The sequence below is a fragment of the Loxodonta africana genome, chromosome 1, assembly GCF_030014295.1.
Source record: "Loxodonta africana isolate mLoxAfr1 chromosome 1, mLoxAfr1.hap2, whole genome shotgun sequence".
NCBI lineage: Eukaryota > Metazoa > Chordata > Mammalia > Proboscidea > Elephantidae > Loxodonta > Loxodonta africana.
The window spans coordinates 198,860,280-198,885,781 of NC_087342.1; the positions used below are offsets into that span (position 1 = coordinate 198,860,280).

The following is a 25,502-nucleotide window of genomic DNA, read 5'->3' on the forward strand; positions in this document are numbered from 1 at the left end:
TCTAACTGGTATTTGAACTAAGTTCTAAAAGGCTGCTTGATTTACATGAATGTTTTTATTAGTCTTTTAATATTGAATATGGAGGCCCTGGCTGGAGGAAATGGTAAACATGCTCGGCTGCTAACAGAAAGGTGAATGGCTCAAATCCACCCCGAGATGGCTCAGAGGAAAGATCTGATGATCTACTTCTGAAAAATCAACCACTGAAAACCCTGCAGAGCACAGTTCTGCTCTGATACGCATGGGGTCACCATGAGTCGAAATCAACTCAATGGCAGCTAGTAAAACTGGCGATATTGATTATAGGCAAGAGTTCTTAAGTGTTCACATAAACTTTAAAACAAAACCATCAGAGTCTGAAAATTTTCTCAGGACTTTTCTGCAGTGACCTGGAATAATATTTAAATGAGAATCAAACAGATTTAAAATAAAATTCCAGAACCCCGAAAATGGCTAGTGGAAGAAGCCAAGGTCTACATATGAATTATATAACAATAACTATGTGTGTCCAAGTTTTAAAACTATGATATTCTGGGCTTTAGTGAAATAACAACTGTTGATGCCTGCATGGTCCATGTCTGTTAGTTCAGATTAACCTCTGTGGTGACAGATTCTGGGAGTAACTGAGAGTTAGGATGTCATTCATTGCTTCCCATGGATCATGCTCCCGAAGATAGCAATTATGTGTTAAATTTGAACCATAAGATGTATTTTGTTTGGTATTTGTTTCTAGAACATATATGGACTTGCAACAAATTCAGGTGTGGTGAGAAAAGGTTGCCGAGAAGCCGTTGCTCCTGTTCAGACGACTGCAGGGACAAGGGCGACTGCTGCATCAACTACAGCTCTGTGTGTCAAGGTCAAGTTTCCATGGCGTCTTCCTGGGCTTTACCATACATGCTATTGTTTATATTAGGGGTCATATTTATTGGCCAACTATATTAGTCAAGAAATATTTTTAAAAACTTTTTTATTGAAGAAAATTTCACAGACCTGACTAGAGAGACTGAGGCAATGAACCTCGTACCCATCACCCAGCCTAATAATTACTAGGTGTACATGACCAATATTGTCTTATCTGCTGTAGTCATTCACTCTTTTTCCACCATCCCTCATGTTATTTTGCTAATAGCTGCATATTTGACGCTATATTTATGGAAAGATCACTTTTCCAGCCCTGGCTTACGTCTATGTCGTATGCGCCCTCATAGTACATAAGGATCATATCTGCCATGTGTTGAGAGAGTGGATGTGAAATTACTTCAAAAGATTATAGGATATTATGTAAGCTGGTGTTATTGTGTTGTCTTGTCCAGGTGTACAGGGTTCCTTGAAATTCCTTGACAGAACCTGGCCATATCTGAGGGGGAACTAAAATATCAAAGGTTTAATACTAGAAGATTTTGCTGAGTAGATAGGAGGAGGGTTGTAAATTTTGGTTGAAAACATTAAGACTTTGAAAATTGAAAAAGATACTTTCTGGTTCTAACAAATACCATAGTGTTTTTCTGTCTTATATACTCGTTTTTTCCTTCCTCATATCAACTGTTATTTTGAAACAGACTAGCTCCCTTTATTATATTTCCCTAGTATCGTGTCCAGTGTTATCTGTTTATCTGTTAACACATTTTGTTTTTGGAGTCTGTCTTTAATGTGTATCACAAACGTGGGCTTTGGCTTAGATGCTGTTGTTACTGTTATATGTGCTCAGCTTGTTTCATTTCTTGAAAATATTTTAGGTAAGAAAAGTTGGGCAGAAGAAACATGTGAGAGCATTAATGAGCCACAGTGTCCAGCAGGGTAAGATTATATTCTGAGATTAATTTTATAAGAAGTACTTTCATTTTCTCCTGCCACATTGAGAAGATAAAAATAATAACCAATCTTGATTCATTAATCATTATTTTTAGTCAGGTTTGTGCTTGGCACTGGTGGTATAGAGATGATTATGATACAATCCCTACTCTGGAAACTAAAGTTAAAAAGAGAGATCATACATATTGAGTATTTAGTATCACGAGTTTAGGTGGAAGTATTTGTATCTTCCTTCCACCTTTCTGGAAACCGTAGTGGGTGTAGTGGTTAAGTACTACGGCTGCTAACCAAAAAGTCAGCAGTTTGAATCCACCAGGTGCTCCCTGAAAACCCTATGGGGCAGTTGTATTCTGTCCTGTAGGGTTGCTGAGTTTAAATCTACTCGATGGCAACGAGTTTGATTTTGGCTTGGTTCCACCTTTCTGAGAAGGAAGTAGGGATCTTCACTTTCATTTGTAGTTTTGAGAATTGAACTTGCAGCAAATTAAAGCTTCTTTTTATTTTTTATATTTTTGTTCATTTGTTATAATTTTTTTGGATAATCACAATGTGAAAGTATGTTACATAATTTTTATAACTTGTGTATTTTTCCTTTTGTTCTTAAAATATTTCACACCGTATCTTACATAGGAAGTATTTCGTGCAGTACTAACAAAAAAGTTTGTTTGGAATTTAAAGGATGGGAATTTATATGAAGGTCCCAGGTGTGTTTACCTTTGTTCCATCAGAGGTCTTCTATCTCAGATAATTTTAATTATTAAAACTTTAGAAATATATTTTTTCCTCTTTAAAATAATGATTTTCTAAACTATAAAACTTTTTAAAGCTGTCTTTTAGCTTATTTATGTGTGTAATTTAGATTAACTATATAAAATGTTTATTTTTCTCTCCGTTTTGGATGGGAGAGTACCTCTTTGGCATAAAACAATAACAGCAGCAGCAACAACTAAACCCAAATGAAAACAAATTTTAACAGAAGAGCCTTTTTTCAAGGGGGACTTCTCGTGGAGCCTAAACTGTCTTAAGTGTGAAGTTTACTGGAAATCTTAGACCTAGTGAATTTTGAATCTTTCTTTGTCTTTTAAACATTAACTTTTTTTTTCCAGTCATAGTATTGAATCTTTTAGTGAAAAATATAATTCCTCCTCACTTTTCAAGAAGGTCATGATTTAGAACTTGAAATTATTATACCAGTATATTCACCTGAATTGCTTTTATATTTCCTGTTTACTGAATATAAATAAGTTTATACAAACATGGACCATTGAGACTAGAAGCTACTATTTCTGCAGAGTCTCCCAAAGGAGCTGTATTACCAGTACTTAATGGAAATTTTAGAAACATTTTTGTTGGGTTGTTTTTGTGTTTGTGTGAGGGTAAGATGGGAGGAGGTACAGTTGAAAAAGACAAGGAGAGGCAAATATTTACATTCAAGTTTTAAATTATCAGGTAAACTTTGAGCATAACGTTTTTCTCATGATTATCTAATGACGTACAACTTTCCCACTGTCTACCAGCTATCACTAGAAGCTGCAGAATTTCTGGACCATGGCTGTTTTGGTGTAACCATGTAGCAGTTATCCATAGCTGTTCTCTTTCGTTGAGTTCATTATCATACTTTCTTTTTCTTTTTGCCTCTTTCTTTGCTTTTCCACACAGTACACATTAACTGTTTTTTTTGTGTGTGTGTGTGTGAACCCTTACTGTTTTTTCATTTCTAGCTTTGGATCATTTATTTGTTTTTTATATATTTAAATGTGATTTTAGTAACTCTCTCTCAAACTTCTCTATTAAATATTAATATCTTGAATATATTAAACTTATAACTTTTATATAATTTATGAAATATGAGATGCCATTTATTAGATTAGAGACAATTGATACTAGAAACTGATTGTTTAAAACAAATTTATGAGAAAAAAACACAATTTAGACAATGCCGTTTATTAGCATTTGTTTTCCTATGAATTGGCAAAACATTATCATTTACAATGTAGTAGCAAAATACACTGTTCTGGCTTTTGGAATGGCAGGAACCATGAATGACATGCTTTATATGGTGACTATCAAAATGGTATGAGTGCTTAATAAGTATTATTTGGTAAAATGTGAGGCCCTGGTGGTACAGTGGTTAAGAGTTTGGTTGCTAACCAAAAGGTCAGCAGTTTGAACCCACCAACTGCTCCCTGGAAACCCTGTGGGGCAGTTCTGGTCTGTCTTGTAGGGTCGCTATGAGTCGGAATCGACTCAATGGCAATGAGTTTAGTTTTTTGTACTTTATATACATGTAATGTAAAAGCATGCATATGAATATAAATTCATGTAAAATATCCTTTCTGAATATGCTTGCTGATTTTGTTAGTTTACTTTAGATTATGTACCAGTCTCAGTGGAAAATCTTTACTGGACCTGTGTGAAAGAAAGAGAAATTCTTCCTTGGATGTGTCTCTTTTTTTCTTCCAAAAAAAAATTTTTTTTTTTCTTCCTCATTACCTAGGTTTGAAATGCCTCCTACCCTTCTATTTTCTTTGGATGGTTTCAGAGCAGAATATTTACACACTTGGGGTGGACTTCTTCCTGTTATTAGCAAACTAAGTGAGTAACTTCAGAGTTTACTATTGGTCTGTGATGGTTTCAATGACCTAGACTAGGGAGACAGTCCTTTTTGGAAAAGTACTGGCAGAATTGAACTGTTTTACCAAACTACCCTGTTGCAACCCTATAGTTGAACCTGATAATAAGGAAATAGTCTTTAATATTGTAATTACTCTGAAGCTGTTTTTTAAATACCTCTTTTTTTTTAAGATAATACAGTTATCTTAGGATTTTTGTTTTTTGGCTATGTATATATATTTTTACTCTTTCTTACAATTTTGATTCTTCAAGAAAAATCATTTATTTATAAGTATTCTGTTTTAAAAATACGATTTCAAAAACTTAAAGGCGTTTTTGATGTGATACTAATACTATAGTCATAGAATACTTGCCTGCTAGTTATTACAGTATCATTCTAATTTCTTTATCTCAAAGCCTTTATTGAATTTTCTGTTCTTGATACAGTAGTGTTCTTTTCCTAGTATTCATGCCAAAGTTTAAAATTACATTAACAATCACCATTATGAATATCAGTTGTACAATCATTGTTATTCAAAGAGGACAAAATCATATATGAATGTAAAAACTATAGAAATTTAAGAACTAGTTTTTAATTATTTTCGTGACCACAGACTTAATCCTCTGCCTGAAAGAAAACAGGTTTTATAAGTAATCGTTTAACATAAAAAATGGGTAGCAAACAACTTGGATGGGCAAGGCTCTGTCCTTAGCAGCCGTGTACATGGGTTTTAAAGTTTGAATTCAGCCATTTGTTACCATTCAGAGGAAAGCTTGTCTCACTCCATCCTGAGTTCGGAATTAAGGATGTTTAGGTACCTATATATGTGGGTTATATGAAGTTTAAGAGAAGTCAATACACAATGAACTTAAGCCCTTGCTTTGGGTAATTAGGGAATGTAGCCTGTAATTTTGAACTGTTAGGAAGGCCAAACCAAATCCCTTGCCGTCCAGTGGATTCTGACTTGTAGTGACCATATAAGACAGAATAGAACTGCCCCATAGGGTTTCAAGGCTGTTATCTTTACGGAAGCACACTGCCACATCTTTCTCCTGTGGAGTGCCTGGTGGGTTCTAACTGTTGACCTTTCAGTTAGCAACTGAGTGCTTAACCACTGTGCCACCAGGGCTCCTTGTTATAAAGGCAGTGATATATATATATATATATATATATATATATATATATATATATATATATATATATATATATATATATATATATATATACATGCCAGCCCAAGGAACATATTTTTTAGGCAATGAGGTATTGAATTGCTGGGATCATTAGTGATGTGTTCCTTCCTCAATAGTAGCGGCAGGAGAAGAGTAGCCTGACAGCATGGCTAAATCAGCAGGACATAGGAACAGTCTGCCTTCTGTGCTTACTCTAAATTGAAGCCAAAGATGCCTTTTGTTTTTGAAACAGTGATGACTTTATCCAGGTGTTGCTCGTTCTAGATTTATGGTCTGGAACACTATCACCCCAGCAACTGCTTCACCCTTGTGTTAATTTTGCAGTTTTTTTTTTTTTAAACTATTTTTTGTAATTTAGGTGGTTAAGCAGTTGGCTGCTAACTAAAAAGTCAGTGGTTCAAACCCACCAGGCGCCCTATGGCAGAAAGATGTGGCGGTCTGCTTCTGTAAAGATTTTACAGTCTTGGAAAACCTGTGGGGCAGTTCTACGCTGTCCTATAGGGTCACTGTGAGTTGGAATTTACTCAGTGGCAATGAGTTTGGTTTGGGTTTGTTGTAAATTTAGGTATGTGACCATCAAATAGTATCAAAAGGTATCTAGCAAGCATTGTTATTACAACTTGTCCATCTTGACCTTGATGTTCTTGTTAAGTATGAGGTGATAGGTTAATTGGCTTAATTATTTTGTTAAAAGTCATTCTGACCGACAGTGAATACTTCTTTAATATCGAATTTGAATTCACAATGTTGTTTTATAAATTACCTTGAATTTTTATATGGTTATAAATCCCTCTTGGGCTAATAACATAGTTTTGCAAGATTTAGACTTCTGTGCTACTAAAGCTAAATGAGTTAACAGATTCTCAGATGTATTTAATAACAATATTTTTTTGTCCCCCTAGAAAACTGTGGAACATACACTAAAAACATGAGACCAGCATATCCAACAAAAACTTTTCCCAATCACTACAGCATTGTCACAGTAAGCTATACATTTCAACTTTTCTGTGTTTGTAGAGGACTCCCTAGGTGCTGCAAATGGTTAAGCACTCAGCTGCTAGCTGAAAAGTTGGCAGTTCAAACATACTCAGAGGCCTCTTCAAAGGCAGACCTGGTAATCTGCTTCCAAAGAGTCACACCCTTGAAAACCCTATGGAGCAGCTCTACTCTGCACACATGGGGTCGCCATGAGTTGAAATTGACTTAATAGCAACTAACAACACAACATGTTCATAGAATGAGATGTAACTAACATTTCTAGAGGGAATAATTAGGTTTCAGATCAGAAAAAGTATCTTCCTTTCCAATGTGTAGTGATGTGAGGAGACCTAGGTTCTGATCTTTGCTCTGCCACTAACTAGCTGTGACCTTGGAAAGTCACTTAACCTTCTATGGCTCAGTTTTCTCATTTTTGAAAGGAGGTAAACTAAAGATCCCTAAAATGGCTTCTTGGTTTGTTTTAGTTTTAAGAATCTCTGAATCTCGTGTCCTGTTTTTTTCTCACTTGTTTTATAGCTTTCTTCATCTGAGCCAAAAACCTGTCCCAGGCTCACGTGCTTTCCAGTCGTCTTTCGGTCATCTGAAGCAAGCCACTATGCCTGGCTGCACATAGGATTACAGCCCTGTTTTTGTTTCAGTCACAGTTTCCAGATTTAATTTGAATCCAGGAAAAAGACTTTATTAAGCCTAGTGCTGAAGCCAGAAAATTAGTACTTTAGCTTATATTGATCCAAGCTAGTCTCAGACCCAACCAAAAAGGAGTTCGTTCTGCAGAAATGCTTTATCCAGCGATGAAAAAAAGATGTCTTTTTTTTTTTTTCTCCAAAATTTGGAAGGTTGCCTATTCATATAGACTTTCACCCATGCCATTGCCAATCTATTTTCTCCTGTTACATAATTTAGAACACAAATACTACGTAATCTTTTGAGTAGTTGTGTTTAAATAATGCTCTTTGCTCTTCTCTCCTTAAACTTCACTGTCATTACTTGTAGCTGCTGTTCTCAGTTCCTCTTTGACCATTTTTTTATTCTGTGACTTCATATTAAAAAAAAAATTCATAACTTGCATAAAACCTGTTATTTTATATTTTTTAGGGACTTTATCCAGAATCACATGGCATAATTGACAATAAAATGTACGATCCCAAAATGAATGCTTCCTTTGCACTTAAAAGTAAAGAGAAATTTAATCCTGAGTGGTACAAAGGAGAACCAGTGAGTTCTTTGTTTGTTGGTTTTAGCTCTTAAAATGGTTTCTTTTATTATTTTCATTAAACTACCGGATTCCGGGGCTTTTAATAACCTAGCTCACTTACTGTGTCTATGGCTATCCTTTTATAAATGGAGACGAATGCTGCTAAGTCTTAGGTACAGTTTGTAGGTGTGTGTCATTAGAATGGTTCATTTCAGAGCTGGGCTGGGGTTGTGCTGAGCCATTTTTCTTTTCTGCTCCGTTTCCCTTTGTATTAGTAGCATATAGCAGTAGTCTAGGGAGAATAGTTTTAGTCTGCAGGAGGCTAATTTGTTTCTAGAGGAGGTAAGCCTTGATTTCATTTGTGTGTGTTAACTCAGAAGGTTCTCTGTCATTGTGTTTAGATGTATTATCCTTTTTATTTTTTAAAGCTGCCACAATAATTATATAGGGACTATTTGGGTAGTCTTGATATTCATCTTAGAATGAAAAAGAGCATAAAGCTTAAGACTGTAGGTTATAAATTCCAAACCTCAGCTCTGACACTTAGAACTGTGTGACTGAGCAAATTATTCTCTCTGTGCCTCAGTTTTCTCATATCTACACTGTAAATAATACTATTGACTACCTCATAGGGTTACTGTGAGGATTATGTAAGTTGATAAGGTAGGATGCTTAGAGGAATACCATTTATTATACTGTGCTTGGCAATAATAAGTGCTTAATTAAGCGAGTTGCATAAGCACAAATGTCAGTTAATTAAAGACACGTGTTTTGTGAATTTTTCTTTTTTCAAGGAAACCTACTAATTAGTGGTATAACTCTAGAAGTGACAGGAGTTGCCAACTGACTTATATCCATCTTTTTTAGATTAATCTCTGATTATTTAATTTATTTTTGCTGCTGTTCAAAAGTCATTCCTTCTGACTTGACTATCGTAGTCTAACTGCTCAAACTTATTAACATTAAGAACATTCTGTCACTTGAAAGGAGTGTATTGGTATTGGATGAACACACATTTTCCTAAGAGATGAATGGTTGTATTTAATTTAGTGACTTTCCTTCCTTGTCTTCCCCAGATCTGGCTCACAGCTAAGTATCAAGGCCTCAAATCTGGCACGTTTTTTTGGCCAGGATCAGATGTGCAAATTCATGGAATTCTCCCAGACATCTATAAAATATACAATGGGTATGTGTACATGTACTTTTTCCAGGGGATCTATCATGTAGACCTGCTTATTTTTATCTCACCTTCTCCCTTTTATCAAGTGATTTGTTGGCTGAAAAGTGAAAACTGTCAGAATAAGAGCTCAAAGAGTTTTGGATAGATTACAGACACTAAAACTGGACAAGTGTTCTCTAGAGGTTTTCTGGAAAGCTCTGACAACATGCTGGGGCTTGTGTTCTGATCTTTGGGCAGAAATAAAGAATGACATCCTGATAAAGAAGAGGACTGAGAAGGAGGCATGTCATATTTTAACCCTAGGAAGAAAAAGATAAGCTAAGAGAAAGAGCAGGTAGAAGTATTTAAGAGGACAAAATTACTTTAATAAATATGTTTTCTAATGTGAGAAACTGATTAAAATAATAACCTGCTTATGATATTCAAAATCCATGATGTATTACTAAACATACGTGTGTGTGTGTGTATAAGACTCCCTTTGGCTAATTTTAATAAGACCATAAAATAATTTTATTTATTTTATACTTCGAAATTCCCATTGCAAAATAATTTCTCTTACAACAATGTGTTTGGGGGAGGAGGGAACAGAAAAGATCATAAATACCAGAAAATCAATGCATAGCAATTTTCCTTGGTAATCTTATGCTATTATTTAGTCTCAACAGTCCCATGAGCAGAGTATAGTGCCTCTTCTCCACCTTATTATTTTCCTTTTTTTAAATTCTCTGGATGCTAAAAAAAAGGTTTTATGTGCCATGCAGTATTCTAAAAAATCCCGTTGCCATCGAGTCGATCCCAACTCATAGCAACCCTATAGGACAGAGTAGAACTGCCCCATAGGGTTCCAAGGAGCACCTGGTGGATTCGAACTGCTGACCTTTTGGTTAGCAGCCATAGCTCTTAACCACTACGCCACCAGGGTTTCCATGCAGTATACTAACCAAACCCACTGCCCTCGAGTCGATTCCGACTCATAGTGACCCTATAGGACAGAGTAGAACTGCACCATAGAGTTTCCAAGGAGCACCTGGTGGATTTGAACTGCTGACCTCTTGGTTAGCAGCCATAGCACTTAGCCGCTATGCCACCAGGGTTTCCTGCAGTATATTAAGGTATGGTAAATTCAAAAATTAGTGATATATGGTCTCAGCCTCTCAAGGTCTGTTAGGGAACACAGCTAACTAAACTTGGGCAGATAACTCTGATGGAAGTGTGTAAACAAAGATCTGTGCCCAGAGGAAGGTGTAGTTAATTTGCTGAGGAAGCGTGGTTTGGGGAGATGTCTGCTCATCAGGGACTACTTCCCGATTTTACTATGAGCCATCGATGGATGAGTTCTTCATGAAGTATCCCTCATGAAGTATTAACACATGGGTTATTCATGTGGTATGCAATGGGTGTTCTCAGGTACATGAGAATGTCCTAAAGTATAGTATAGGAAGCAATTTTTAAAACTTGTTTCCAAGTTTTATGTGTGAAGCTTAACTTTTGTTTCTACGTTGGGATAAGAAATCTAATTTTGCAAATAAAACTCTTACACTGCTTCAATACAGTTGATGCACTGAATTGCTTTTAGTTTCTCTTAATGCTATTTTCAGTAAGAAAAGCATTAATGTTTTAAATACAAACCAACAGTTGTCACAGATTTGTTTTATTTTGTTTATCCTTAATTTTAGTTCTGTACCATTTGAAGAGAGAATTTTAGCTGTTCTTAAGTGGCTGCAGCTTCCTAAAGACGAAAGGTATGTAGATAATTAATTTCTAACTTAAATACTCTGTGGTCTTCTGGAAATTACACAATATTTTAAAAGACTACAAGACTTTTACTATCACCTATGGTATTTTATGTCCGAATGAAATCCTTTGTGAACTATTTATTACAGCTACCTTTTGAAGAGTTTCAAACTTCTGAATTAGTTTCTGAAGCTCTGGTGGCCCAGTGGTTAAGTGCTATGGCTGCTAACCAAAAGATCGGCAGTTCGAATCCACCAGTTGCACCTTGGAAACCCTATGGGGCAGTTCTACTCTGTCCTATAGGATGGCTATGAGTCCTTACCTCAGTGTTGTAAAATTTTTAGTTACTATCAATTGTTGAATTATTCTTTCCATTCTGTTTTTCAATGTGTTCGTAAAATATTACATTTTGATACTGTTTGATTTAGACCACACTTTTACACTCTGTATTTAGAAGAACCAGATTCTTCAGGTCATTCATATGGACCAGTCAGCAGTGAAGTAAGTACATTTTTATCAATAATTATTCCATTAAACCTGGTATCATATAACTGAATCCTGCTTTGAAGCAGGTTTCTAGACCATTCTATAAGATTCCATGATTTCTAGAAAGAGCGAATGTTAAGCACAGTTTTACTAATCCAAAGGATATACTTTAATCAAAATAAGGGCGAAGAGATTATTTTGTTTTCACTTTCCACATTGCTAAATCGAACTGATGGTGGATTAAATTCTCTGTATTTTCTATACTATCCTATTTCTCTTATGCATTCCATAGCCCTCTACCTTAGCCTAAAAATGAAATGCTTTTGGAGAATTCTATTTCTATTTTATTCTAGATCTATTATCCACTCCATGTTTCCCTACCTTAGCCTAAAATATAAATGCTTTTTGAGAATTTTGTAAATGGAATTTTGTAAGACTCCAAATTTCTGTGAAAACATAAGGTAATGTGTCAAATAGCCAAAAGATACTCCTATGAAATCTCCTCCTCCGGAAGCATGTCTCTGACCATTGGAGACCACGCTTACAACAGAGCTTGAGCATCAAAGCATTGGAGATTTTATCAAAAACATAGAGAAATTCATATAATCATTGTTTTATTGAGTTCTTACTAGAAAACTAGAGCTAGAAAAAAAAATTCATGGACTAATGTTCTCAGGGTAATATTTTGTTTGACCTGATATTCCTCCAGAAATTTGGCCAACTCCTGACTATGTAATCTGCATAATACTTTAGAACAGCAAATAATGCTTTCGATTTTCTTGTTTGTGGCCATATTTTTTTATTTTTTATTTTTTATATTGAAGCACAGGAAGCATCAGAACAGAGAATGGTTTGGCTTCTTTCCTCTTCTAAGCTGACTTTCCTTCTAACTTAACATTTTGCCTATGACCTAGATATGAAAAGAAACAATAAGTAAGGATCTATGAATATTGTTGGTTAAAATGAAAAGGAGAAGAGGTATTGCCAGGGTCCCTAATCTTAGAATCCTTGTCTGGTTATCTTTAGCCCCAAATATTACAAGGGATATAAGACTAGCAAACTAAGTGAGTTCTAGAAAAATAGTCTCACTTCCAAATTCCTGTCATGATACTCTCCTATCCTATGATCCCAGGCTACATGGTTTGTGACCTCCAGAACTCTAACATTGGTTATAAACTAGAGCCTGGCCTGGCCTGTCTACTATGAGCCCTGTTTTGCAGGTACTACTTGGTCTAAAAGGACATTGTGTTTGTGTAGGGTCAGCGAAAAAGAGGGAAACCCTCAATGAGATACATTGACACAATTAGCCACAACATATCAAAAGATCATGAAGATGGTACAGGACCAGGCAGTGTTTTGTCCTTTGACACAAAATGTGATCATAAGTTGGAGCCAAATGGATGGCAACTAACAACAATTTGGTCTAAAATAGTAGCATAAGCAGGAGAGAGAAGAGAGAAAAAGTATGCTCGTTTTTCTCACTTGAATCCCAAAACCTGTTGCCGTCAATTCTGACTCATAGTGACCCTATAGGATAGGGTAGAACTGCCCCATAGGGTTTCTAATGCTGTAAATTTTGCAGAAGAGATTGCCACATCTTTCTTCTGCAGAGCAGCTAGCAAGTTTGAACCACCAACCTTTCGGTTAGCAGCCAAGTGCTTAACCACTGTGCCACCAGGACTCCTTTTTTGAATCCAAAACAGCTGGCTAAACCATCTTCCTGTTGTTTCCTTTGATGTACCCTAGATTTGCCTCCTTTAAAGAGTGCGTACTGCATGGTCGCCATTACCTCAAGTAAAAGAAAGCGAAGAGAGAGACAAGTTATCTATTTTTACACTTTGTGTTTTTTTTTCCATCAAAATATATCTCCCACAAGTCTGATGCAGCTAGAAGCGCCATTGTGCCCTTGATTCGACTCTGTTCTTTAAACAGGCATGCTCTTTCCTAAAGGTGGGATGGGGAAGATGTGGGGCCAGCAATGTGGCTGTGTCATAATTGGTCAAAGGGAAAAGATTTTTGTAGCTGTTATCTTGGTTTGAACAATCGGTCAGCTGCCGGTGTAATTTTTTATCCCTTCATTAAAGTCACTGACAAAAAGGAGCCCTGGTGGTGCAGTGCTTAAGTGCTCAGCTGCTAACTGAAAGGCCGGCTGTTTGTACCCACCAGCAGCTCCATGGAAGAAAGATGTGGCAGTCTGCTTCCATAAAGAGTACAGCCTTGGAAACCCTCTGGGGGCAGTTCTACTCTGTCCTATAGGGTTGCTATTAGTGGGAACCAACTGGACAGCAATGGGTTAACTCTGACATTTAAGACCTATGTCAACATCAATTTGGCTACAATTGAATTCTAAGAATAATTTTGAAAAACAGTTATCTGGTGAGAATCAGTACAATAACATTGCAGGGATGTTTTCCATCCACGGAGTCTAGGCTTTATGATGTGCTTTCTTTGTCTTATTTTGATGTTTTGGACCTGTATGTAAACACTTGTTGTTAGGTGCCGTTGAGTCAGTTCTGACTCATAGAGACTCTTACTTACTCTTACTCCGTACAATTTTGGCACTATTTATCATTCCGGTTCACCTATTTTATGGCTTTTTCCTGTTATTGTTTGGTATCAGGTCATACATGTTTCAAAATCAGTGCTGCCTTTTCTAATTCACTAAAGATTTTCCAAGGTACCTGCTTCCGGACTCGTCTTTATTCAAGTTTGAACCAGTTACTTTTCAAATCATGTTCGATTTATGGACTCTGTTAAACTCCAGTATGACTGACACATCAAAACTCAGCTTGTCTTAACACTTAAAATTTCCCGTTCATGTTGCTTGGTTATCTTTGAGTAAGACTGTATTGGAACAGATTATTTCCTATTTCAGTGTGATCCACTGACTATTACTTGAAGATTAATCAGATTTGACACGTTAAAGAAAACACATGCAGAATTGCACATGAATTTTCCTCAGGTGGTTTTGAAGAGAGAGAGGAAAAGATAAATGCCAGAAAACTGATTTGCAAAACCATTCGCTTTCTCTGTCCTTGTGATATTTATATGCAGAATACACGTGGTTTGAAAGGAGATACTGGCCTGTACTTACAGGAGTTCTAATTTAAGAAATTAAGTACATAGAACTGTCAGAGGCATTTCATGAATAATTTAATGTTTTTGAAAATTAGGAAACATTTTGTCTACATAGTAAACATACTGTATCAGAAAGCACAAGAAAAAATTATAGAAAATGAAGTCATAATTAAATTAGGTATACATTCATTTCTGTCCCAACATGCTGGATTTGAGAGAGTGTTATTTCTGTATAAGTTGAGTCTGGTTTCAGTAGTAGCATTCTGAGACCTCAGGAAGGGAGAGCTAATCAGATCAGATAACATTATTCCCGAGAGTTAAGATTGAGCATATACAGAATTTGGGCCTTTTCGTTTGTTAATGATCAGCAGTTATTTTATGCCCCTCATGTCTTAACTGACCTATCTTAGCCCAGTGTGAATGAGTTCACCATAGTATTCACACCCACTGAACTTTTTTTCTTTTTTAACAGATAACTTTACATAGAAATAACCATTAGCGTGGAAGACATCACATGAGATTGCTTCTGTTTCTTAGGTCATCAAAGCATTGCAGAGAGTCGACAACATGGTCGGCATGCTGATGGATGGTCTGAAGGAGCTGGACTTGCATAGATGCCTGAACTTCATTCTCATCTCAGATCATGGTACTTTGAATTTGCATCATGTACCTGTCTGGTTAAATGGTACCACTTCCCCACCCCCAACAAACAAAAAGAACAGGTTTATTTGATTATTGTTTCGTTATCCCCTCTGAATGGTGTAGTTAATTCTCTCCAGTGTAATGTAATTACATTGTTCTTTTCAATATAGTGTAATTATGTTGGAAAGAATTTACATACAAAATTACATATAAAATTAGATGTAATGTATTTACATTCTTATAAAATATAATTTCATTTAAAATAGAACCTTGTAGAAGCCTTTAGGAAAAATTCCATAAACTATAAAATACAAAGGAAACACAGAATTCACCTAAGAGCTTACCAACCACAATGAACCTATCTTCTTATTTGGGAAAGGCTTATACCAGGAATTTGAATCGTTTAGAAAAAATTTTTTTTCGAAATTGTATTTTGATAAATCTAACTATTTTAGATTTATTTTGAACAGACTATTGTACACCTCTTCAATTCTTTTAGGATAATAAATCTAACTTTAAAGGCAGTATATATTAATTTTGACACTATTTGGTTTTCATTTTACTTACGGTAATCTTTGTAACACATGTCCGTGTGCAGCTTTGAGACTACGGAAGTGCTGGGTATACAACAAAGTAGAACGAAGGTTCTTATTCCGTTTCTTTGTTTGTTGTAGTAGTCTCCTTCAGAAATCATTACTGATAGCTTTTTCCAGAAGTAGTCCTAACAAGTTATATCCCAAAAAAGCTCTACTCCTGGAATGAGACTGGAAGTATTTATTCTCCCAGCTATTTTCCTAGGTGATTTGGGGAAATATTCAGTCTTTGGGCTTTTATATTAGTCTAAAACTATGATAAGACATGTGTCCTCACTCATATACATATGTTGTCATTTATAAATAAAAAGCATTAAGTTAATTTTGAGTGGAGGAAAGGGAAAAGGTTTTGAAAAAGATAAAAGATCTAGGTGAAAATCTGTGTCTTACTTATTAGGTGCTTATCTAGCATAAGCGCTGAACACATGTCTTTTGGATTAAATTCTGGAAGGTAAAAGCAATTCTGTTCTACATGTTAAATTTTTTACTTAAAGTTGTAACATGTTTTGGGATTTTTCCTCTAGGTATGGAACAAGGCAGTTGTAAGAAATATATATACCTGAATAAATATTTGGGGGATGTTAAAAACGTTAAAGTTATTTACGGACCTGCAGCTCGATTGAGACCCTCTGATGTCCCAGATAAATACTATTCATGTAAGTAAATCTTACCCTAACTTTGAACATGATTACCTTCAGGATACACTTCTCTAAATCATTATGTCTGTAAGCTAAAGGGAATCAGTTAAATTTAATTTCCTCTTCATGATTAAATCTTCATCCAAGGGGATTTTATGGGATTGGATGTGAGGATACGAGTCAAACCACTTATCTATTTGTTATTTATGGGCTCAGCATCATACTTGATAAGCCTAGTAAAATTTTATGTTGTAACGTATATTTTACTTGTTTTAGGTTCAAGATTACTTGTGCTAGGAAAACAGATCTGAGGAAAATTCAGCTATGTTTTATTCAAGTTTGATGAGTTGATGACACACCTTTAAAATAACTTACAGCTGTTTTAGAATAATACTCTGTTAGAAGGAGGAAAGTTGGCAGAGATGATTAGTTCTATAAGCAATTGATTCTTGTCTTCAGAAATGACTTCCTGATGCCATTCCAAAAAACAAAAACAATGTATCTTTTAAACAGGGAAGAAGAAATTTCACATTTTCCGTGACCACAGGTGGACTCCAAACTGCCAAGATTTTTTAAAATTATTCATCCTTTTTCTTTTATTTTTATTGTGCTTTAAGTGAAAATTTACGAATCAAGTCACCCTCTCATACAAAAATTTATATACACCTTGCTGTGTATTCCTAGTTGCTCTCCCCCTAATGAGACAGCACACTCCTTCTCTTCATCCTATATTCCCGTGTCCATTCAGCCCCCTCTGCCTTCTCATCTCCTCTCCAGACAGGAGCTGCCCACATAGTCTCAAGTGTCTGCTTGAGCCAAGAAGCTCACTCCTCACCAGTATCATTTTCTGTCTTATATTCCAGTCCAATCCCTGTCTGAAGAGTTGGCTTTGAGAATGGTTCCAGTCTTGGGCTAAGAGAAGGTCTGGGAACCATGACTTTCAGGGTCCTTCTGGTCTCAGTCAGACCATTAAGTCTGGTCTTTTTATGAGAATTTGAGGTCTGCATCCCACTGCTCTCCTGCCCCATCAGGGATTCTCTGTTGTGTTCCCTGTCAGGGCAGTCATTGGTTGTAGCTGGGCACCATCTAGTTCTTCTGGTCTCAGGCTGATGTAGTCTCTGATTTAGATGGCCCTTTCTGTCTCTTGGGCTCATAAATACATTGTGTCTTTGGTGTTCTTCATTCTTCTTTGCTCCAGGTGGGTTGAGACCAATTGATGTATGTTAGATGGCCACTTGCTAGTGTTTACGACTCCAGATGCCGCTCACCAAAGTGAGATGCAGAATGTTTTCTTAATAGATTTTATTATGCCAGTTGACCTAGATGTCCCCTGAAACCATGGTCCCAGGACCCCCGCCCCTACTACTCTGGCCTTCAAAGCATTCGGTTTATTCAGGAAACTTCTTTGCTTTTGGTTTAGTCCAGTTGTGCTGACCTCTCCTGTATTGTGTGTTGTCTTTCCCTTCACCTAAAATAGTTCTTAACTACTATCTAATTAGTAAATACTCCTTTCCCTCCCTCCCTCCCTCCCCCCTCTCATAACCATCAAAGAATATTTTCTTCTGTGTTTAAACTATTTCTTGACTTCTTATAATAGTGGTCTCATACAATATTTCTCCTTTTGTAACTGACTTATTTCACTCAGCATAATGCCTTCCAGATCTCTCCATGTTATGAAATGTTTCATGGATTCATCACTGTTCTTAATCGATGCATAGTATTCCATTGTGTGAATATACCATAACTTATTTATCCATTCATCTGTTGATAGACACCTTAGTTGTTTCCATCTTTTTGCTTTTGTAAACAGTGCTGCAATGAACATGGGTGTGCATGTATCTGTTTGTCGTAAAGGCTCTTATTTCTCTAGGATATATTCCTAAGAGTGGGATTGCTGGATCGTATCATAGTTCTATATCTAGCTTTTTAAGAAAGTGCCAAATTGATTTCCAAAGTGGTTGTACCATTTTACATTCCCATCAGCAGTGTATAAGTGTTCCAGTCTCTCCACAACCTCTCCAATATTTATTATTTTGTGTTTTTTTGATTAATGCCAGCCTTGCTGGAGTGAGATGGAAACTCACTGTAGTTTTAATTTGCATTTCTGTGCTGACTAATGATTGTGAGCCTTTCCTCATCTTCATTCTTTTTCAAATAAAGCCAATTTTAATAATTATTCCCACCTCTGCTACCCCTCTTTTTGAGTACCACCCTCGGTAAATTTCAGATAAAAAAAAAATACTTAGGGTAAATCTTGTTTATCTTTTTGTTGCAATTAACTTTGAAACAGAAGGAGAAAATAGTTTTTCACAACAGTTACCAGGATTGTTTTAGGTTTGGGCGCTGCAGTTCTATACATTTTAATAGATGCTACTGAGTGTTCATGAGAAGAAATAGACTTTACCACAGGGAAGTGGTTATGCACATATGTTAGCATAGTGATACAAAGCGCAGGCTTCAGATGCACAATGACAAGTTTTAATTAGTTTTTTTCTTTTTCTTTAATTTATAAAAGTAGTACCTGATTGTTATAAAATTTATCTATTACAAAAACTATAGAGGCAATGGCAATCCCCAGACATGTTTGGGATAGAAGTGCCTAAGCTTTAGCCACTGTCTTACCTCAATTAGGCCCTTAAAACCAAAAACCAAACCCATTGCCATCAAGTTGATTCCAACTCATAACAAACCTTTGGGACAGAGTAGAGCGGCCTCGTAGGGTTTCCAAGGCTGTAAATCTTTGCCGAAGCAGATTGCCACATCTTTCTCCTATAGAGTGACTGTTGAGTTCAAACTGCTGACCTTTTGGTTAGCAGCTCAGTGCTTAACCACTGCACCACCAGGGGTCCTTAATTAGGACCTTAGGTTTCCCAAATAAAAAAAAAAGCTGTGTATCAACAGCCACTTATCTTCATAAAAAAAAATATATGTATATATAATATGAATATATATTCTTTTGTCTGGATAATTTTCTCAAATTTGTGTAAAATGTGGCTAAAAGTCTTTAGATAATTGAACTGTTATTATTTTGCATTGCAAAGTACACTAAGTAAAACTGTGGGCTTGCTATTTAAATTTAGTTTTAAAACTAGCCTCCTTGCTCTTACTTCTCAGTTCCCATGTGCCCTTCTTATCTGGAAATTCTGGAACTATCATAGAATATTGCAATATATAAAGTAAAAAAGTAGAAGTTTCCCATCTTAAGCACCCCTCCTTCACAACCCCGTTCACTTTTCTTGAGACAACCACTGTTAAGTTTGGGATGTGTCTTTCCAGGTGTTTTCTGTGCGTATGTAAAACACATTTTTATTTTTAACCAGTGAAATCATTAAATCTAGATAAATAGATGGATAGCTGGGTAAATATTTTGGGTGGATGGACAGATGGATGGATGGATGGATAGGCAGATAGCCAGATGAATGGAAGGATGGTTAGACAGTTGGTTAGAGGGCTAGATGGACAGATATGTAGATGAACAGATGGTTGGACAGATGTTCTGTAACTTGCCTTTTTTTCGAACAATATGACACTATTTCCTGGATATCACTGCAGTGTGGTACCTTAAGACCTGGTTCATTCCTTTCAATGGCTAATATATAATGATTTAAATGAGCTGTTTGAAACCTGCTTTGGTATTTAAATATAGGGTTTGAGTTTAACTTAGCATCTTTTGTTATTTTAATTTCTAATTAGAGCATACTGTCAACTCTTCATTCTTATGTTTGTTCCCCTTCAGTTAATTATGAAAGCGTTGCCAGAAACCTCTCTGTGAGTATTCTTATTTTGCCATTATCAAATTATTGTTGGTTTCATATATATATTTTAAAAAAAGTTCTTGAGTATCTGTTTTGGGGATTGTAGGATTAAAATTTTTGAGTTTTACGACAACATTTGGAGTCCTGGTGGTGCAGTGGTTAAGAGCTCGGCTACTAAGCAAAAGGTTGGCTGTTCGAATCCACCAGCCACTCCCTGGAAACCATATGGGGCAGTTCTACTATGTCCTGTAGGGTCACTGAGTTGGAATCAACTTTACGGCAACCAGTTTTGGGGGGCAACATTTTAATTTTAATGCTCTATCGTTCTTAAAGATCTTTAAGGACATATCCCAAAAGAAAATATTTATTGGCATTGTAAAATTTGTGTTACATAAAATTTTTTTTAATAGAAGAAATGCATAGCTGTACCTCTATAAACACTATTAGCATTTTGATTTATTTCCTTCCAGTCTTTTTTTTTTTTGCCTATTTTTTAAAATAAGATTTTTGTTTTCCTGCTGAATTATCTATGCTACATTTTTTTACTTCATACATTTTTAGTATTGAAGGAAATTCTTAGAATGGTAGTTATAAGAGTGTTTGCAAGTAGGATCATCAGTAACTTGAATATAATCTATCGACACAGTCTGAGAGTCCTGGAGCTTTTATGCAGTTATAATGATGACTTCCTGTAAAAATTTTTAATTTTTTTTTTTATAAAAATTCAATTTGTACATTATGTAAGTAATAAGAGCTCATAGTTATTTTTACATCTGTGACCTGTTGGGCATGTTGATAAAATGTTTGTGAGAGAGAAGTTTAGAAAATATATACATTTTTGTAAAAATGTTTCTCTACAAATGCCTCTTTGTCTTTCACGATTTCAGTGCCGGGAACCAAATCAGCACTTCAAACCTTACTTAAAACAATTCCTACCCAAGCGTTTGCACTTTGCCAAAAGCAACAGGATTGAGCCTTTAACATTCTATTTGGATCCTCAGTGGCAACTTGCATTGTAAGTTCTGACATTCTTCGAGGTAAACATAGCCTAATCTATTAGTAATTGAGGGAGACAGTTGGACCCTTCCTAGCAATGTGAAATCTGCACAAATGTGATTCTCTTTACTCTAACCTGGGATTTCTCAACTTCAGCCTATTTACATTTTGGGCCAGATAATTATTTGTCAGGGAGGCTGTCCTGTGCATTGTGGGATATTTGACAGAATCTCTGGCTTCTACCCACTAGATGAAGGTAGCAACCTCCTCCATTTGTGACAACCAAAAATGCCTTTAGACATTGCCAAATGTCTCCTGAAGCACAGAAGAGCGTTGCCCTCACCGGAAAACCATTCTTCTGTCCTGTGACATAGTGATTTTTTTTTTCTTATGCACCATATTTATGTGTTACCACTTGTCATTGTATCCTTTCTGTACATTACAGCTATGTCTAATAATACCTTCAAAATACTACTTCCAAAGTCCAGCAAATAATTGGCAAAAAATGCTTCACTTTATAATAATGAGCAATTATCTTCATTATATACACAGTCTTTTTTTTCCCATTCTCCTTATACTAATCTATCAGTAAACTTTAATTTATTGCTGTGTTTGGTAAATTATTTGGGTGGTTAATATTAATATCTCATCTCAAAACCTGATCATTAACTTTTGATGGTTGCCAGAAGGAAATTATGGTAAATGTCCCTGTGAAACAGAAACTGTACCGTGAACCAGAATTCAGTCAAAAGAAATGCACTGTCTCTGCTTTTGCTGGGAACTGTGTTTTTAGTGGTTGGAAGAAGAATGAGAAAGAAAGATCAGTCCTTACCCCTCATGGAGAGCATCTTAGGCTGGGTTCTCTAGAGAAGCAAAACCACTAAAGCGTATAAATATGTATAGAGAGAAATTTATATCAAGGAAACTGCTCACGTGATTGGAAAGGCTGGAACATCCCAAGTCTATGGACCAGGATAGAGGCTTCTCCTGACTCATGTAGTCACAGGGGCTGGCGAACCCAAGATCGGCAGGTTGGAGAGCAGGGCTCTTGTTCGCGGGTTGTGAAGATCAACAAATCCCAAGATTGGCAGGAAAGACTGCAAGGCTTCTCCTGATTCATGTAGCTGCAGAGGCTGGTGAACCCAAGATCAGCAGGTTGGTGAGCAGGGCTCTTGCTTACAGGCTGTGAAGATGGACAGATCCCAAGATTGGCAGATAAGCTGCTAGCTCAAGTCCCGAGAATTGGAGGTCAGATGAATAGGAGGCAGCTGCAGGATCCAGAGAGGGCAAAAGCCAGAATGTCCACTTATATCTGGATGAAGGCCACATGTCCAGGGAAATACCCTTTCAACTGATTGGTTGCTCACAGCACATCCCATCATGAGGGTGATCACGTGTAAACACCGAGCATCATGGCCCAGCCAAGCTGACACACAATCTTAACTTTCACAGAGAGTGAATATGTCAAGAATATCTGCTATGTTCCAAGCATTTCCATAGGCTATTTATTTTTTACAAACAACCCAACATGACAAAATTGAAACCAGGAGGGGATCGTTAAATTATCTAATTGCCTAATAATTAAATTGACTAATTGCAACTAGTAAATAACAATGAGAGTTCAAAACCAGTTCTGACTCAGTGCTAGTGGTTTTCTCCCTCTATACCACTAGCACTGTGTCAACTATAGTTGATTTGTCTAATAAATAAAATATAGAGGTAACCCCTTAATACTTTCTAAAGCCAGGTACTTTTATTTACCTTTTTGTTGGTTTGTTTAACAAAATAGTTATTTATGCATTACTAGTGGATATAATTTCATGGTTATCAATTATGTCTTCTGAATGGACTTTACATTGTTAATTGATATATGTCAAAATTAGGAATCCTTCAGAAAGGAAATACTGTGGAGGCGGATTTCATGGCTCTGATAACTTATTTTCAAATATGCAAGTGAGTAAATTTATACTTTTTAAAAAAATGATATGTAAAGTTTTAGACTTAAAAATACAGACTATGATTTTATTCTTTGAGTATAAATTAATGAAGCATATACCTTCATAGGGTTTCTTTTCTTTGGACATTAAAGCAATAGAATTTTTGTTAAATTTTATATTCATGTTTCCCAAATAAGGAGCCCTGGTGACCCAGTAGTTAACACACTTGGCTGCTAATCTAAAAGTCAGTGGTTTGAACCCATCAGCTGCTCCATGGGAGAAAGATATGGCAGTCTGCTTCCATAAAGATTTACAGCCTTGGAAACCCTATGGGGGGCAGTTCTACTCTGTCCTATAGGGTCACTATGAGTCTGAATTGACTCGAGGGCAGTGGGTTTGGTTTGGGTTTCCTGAACATGTGACTTGTAACATACTTCTGAATAAATTAATAATTATGTCGTACATATTTGTGCTCCATTATGATGAATATTGATTGCTCCACAGTAAATGAAAGCCAGTGACTTAATAGTTGAGAAGATATCACACCTATGTCCTGAAAGAAGATAATAGCTTACATTTACATAACAATTTAAATTTTTCAAATTACATTCACAGTAATAATCTAATTCGACCCCTACAAGTACTGTATGAAGTGGACAAGGTGAAATTTATATCCCATTTCATTAATGCAAAAAGATTTTGTCATCCATTCTGTTGTGAGTGTCAAGTCAAGAACTCTAGTAAAGCTAAGAGAAAGATCCTAGATTTCCTGTGAGTCCGAATTGACTTGACGGCACACAACCATAACAATAGTATCTGTAACAGGGTTTAAACAATAGCCTACAAAGTACATTGGTCATAGTAGTTTTCTCTTTATCTCAATATAACAAGTATATATATATATATATATATATATATGTATATGTATATGTTATGTGCGTATGTATGTATACACATAATTTTAGACCAACTAAATATGTAACTGAAATTGACTGATAAATTGTTACTTTTGGGCAAATCTAGGCCATTTTTATTGGTTATGGACCTGGATTCAAGCATGGCATTGAAGTTGATCCCTTTGAAAATATTGAACTCTACAACCTAATGTGTGGTAAGTGTGAACAGAAGACTTTTATCATTTCTGAAAACAGAGGTGGAATAGGATTATCACATGGTGGGCCCCTTGTGGAGACAGCAATGAGGACAGATCCTCACATTTTCACCTTTCTTCTTCCTAACGTAGAGTCACTGAAAAAACACTCAAAACGTATCTTATTACTTATCTGTTTCTCGTACTAGACTGCAGACTACTCAAGTACAACACCTACAGCTTGTATGGTGGTCTGTATGTCGCCAGGGCCTAGCACTATGTCAGGCCCTGGGTTTAATTATGACAATTGAGTCAGAGCAGTAGAGAAAACCAGAGAAAAATGTTTGGGTGGAGCAAAAGGTGGACAAAGCAGGTGAAACATCTGGTAACAACAATAGCGTGACTAGGATGGCAATGTCAGGGTTGTAGAAATGTAGGAGGACCCATTAGGAATATTCTCAGCTTACTCTGTTTGGCTGGTACTGATATGGAGAATATACAAAGCCATAAATATGTCCTAAATATAATTCTTTTAGTGGGAGCCTATGTACTTTAAATGAATTAATATACCCTAAAGCACTTTTTTTTTAGCACTTAAATCAGTGTCTGCAACATAGTAAGTGCTTTGGTTCATGAATGCTTCCTTTTATTATTATTAAGAGCACAGGCTTTAGACACAGACAAACCTGGTTTTGAATCCTAGGGCAAGGCACTGATTACTCACATGCGAAATCTTCTTTTTTTTTTTTTTTTCCATTCCCACTCCTTCCCTCCCTTGTAATCATCAAAGATTGTTTCTTTTTGTATATAAACCTTTTCATGAGTTTTTACAGTAGTGGTCTCATACAGTATTTGGTCTTTTGCGACTGACTTATTTCACTTAGCATAATGTCTTCCAGATGCATCCATGTTATGTGATGCTTCACAGATTCATCGTTGTTCTTTAGCGTTGCTTAATACTCCATTGTATGTATGTACCACCGTTTGTTTATCCATTTATCTGTTGATGGGCATTTAGGTTGTTTCCACCTTTTTGCTGTTATGAACAGTGCTGCAGTGAACATGGGTGTACATGTATCTATTCATGTGACAATTCTTATTTCTCTGGGATATATTTCTAGGAGTGGGGCTGCTGGATCATATGGTATTTCTATATCTAGCTTTCTAAGGAAGCACCATATTGTTTTCCAAAATGGTTGTATCATTTTGCATTCCCACCAGCAGTACATAAGAGGTCCTATCTCTCCGCAGTGTCTCCAACATTCGTTATTTTGTTTTATTGATTCATGCCAGTAATGCCGGGGGGTGAGATGGTATCTCATTGTGGTTTTGATTTGCATTTCTCTGATGGCTAGAGATCGTGAGCATTTCCTCATGTGTCTCTTGGCTGCTTGAATGTCTTCTTTGGTGAAGTGTCTATTCATTTCCTTTGTTCATCTTTTAATTGGATTATTTATCTTTTTGTTGTAGAGGTGTTAGATTTTCTTGTAGATTTTAGAGATTAGACCTTTGTCTGATTTGTAATAGCGAAAAATTTTTTCCCAGTCTGTAGGTTCT

General features: G+C 36.1%; 1 protein-coding gene across 1 annotated transcript in view; it reads left to right on the forward strand.

The window, feature by feature from the left end:
• Nucleotides 1-25,502, forward strand: part of ENPP1 (ectonucleotide pyrophosphatase/phosphodiesterase 1) — an 85,964-nt gene that overhangs the window by 42,402 nt on the left and 18,060 nt on the right. The window contains exons 4-17 of the mRNA XM_010592283.2: nucleotides 734-859; nucleotides 1,740-1,800; nucleotides 4,313-4,410; nucleotides 6,525-6,604; nucleotides 7,717-7,836; nucleotides 8,893-9,002; nucleotides 10,673-10,738; nucleotides 11,159-11,231; nucleotides 14,832-14,940; nucleotides 16,054-16,185; nucleotides 19,904-19,935; nucleotides 20,810-20,937; nucleotides 22,802-22,871; nucleotides 23,879-23,966. Of these exons, the coding sequence (XP_010590585.2) occupies nucleotides 734-859; nucleotides 1,740-1,800; nucleotides 4,313-4,410; nucleotides 6,525-6,604; nucleotides 7,717-7,836; nucleotides 8,893-9,002; nucleotides 10,673-10,738; nucleotides 11,159-11,231; nucleotides 14,832-14,940; nucleotides 16,054-16,185; nucleotides 19,904-19,935; nucleotides 20,810-20,937; nucleotides 22,802-22,871; nucleotides 23,879-23,966 (1,293 nt within the window). The remainder of the gene's footprint in view (nucleotides 1-733; nucleotides 860-1,739; nucleotides 1,801-4,312; nucleotides 4,411-6,524; nucleotides 6,605-7,716; nucleotides 7,837-8,892; nucleotides 9,003-10,672; nucleotides 10,739-11,158; nucleotides 11,232-14,831; nucleotides 14,941-16,053; nucleotides 16,186-19,903; nucleotides 19,936-20,809; nucleotides 20,938-22,801; nucleotides 22,872-23,878; nucleotides 23,967-25,502) is intronic.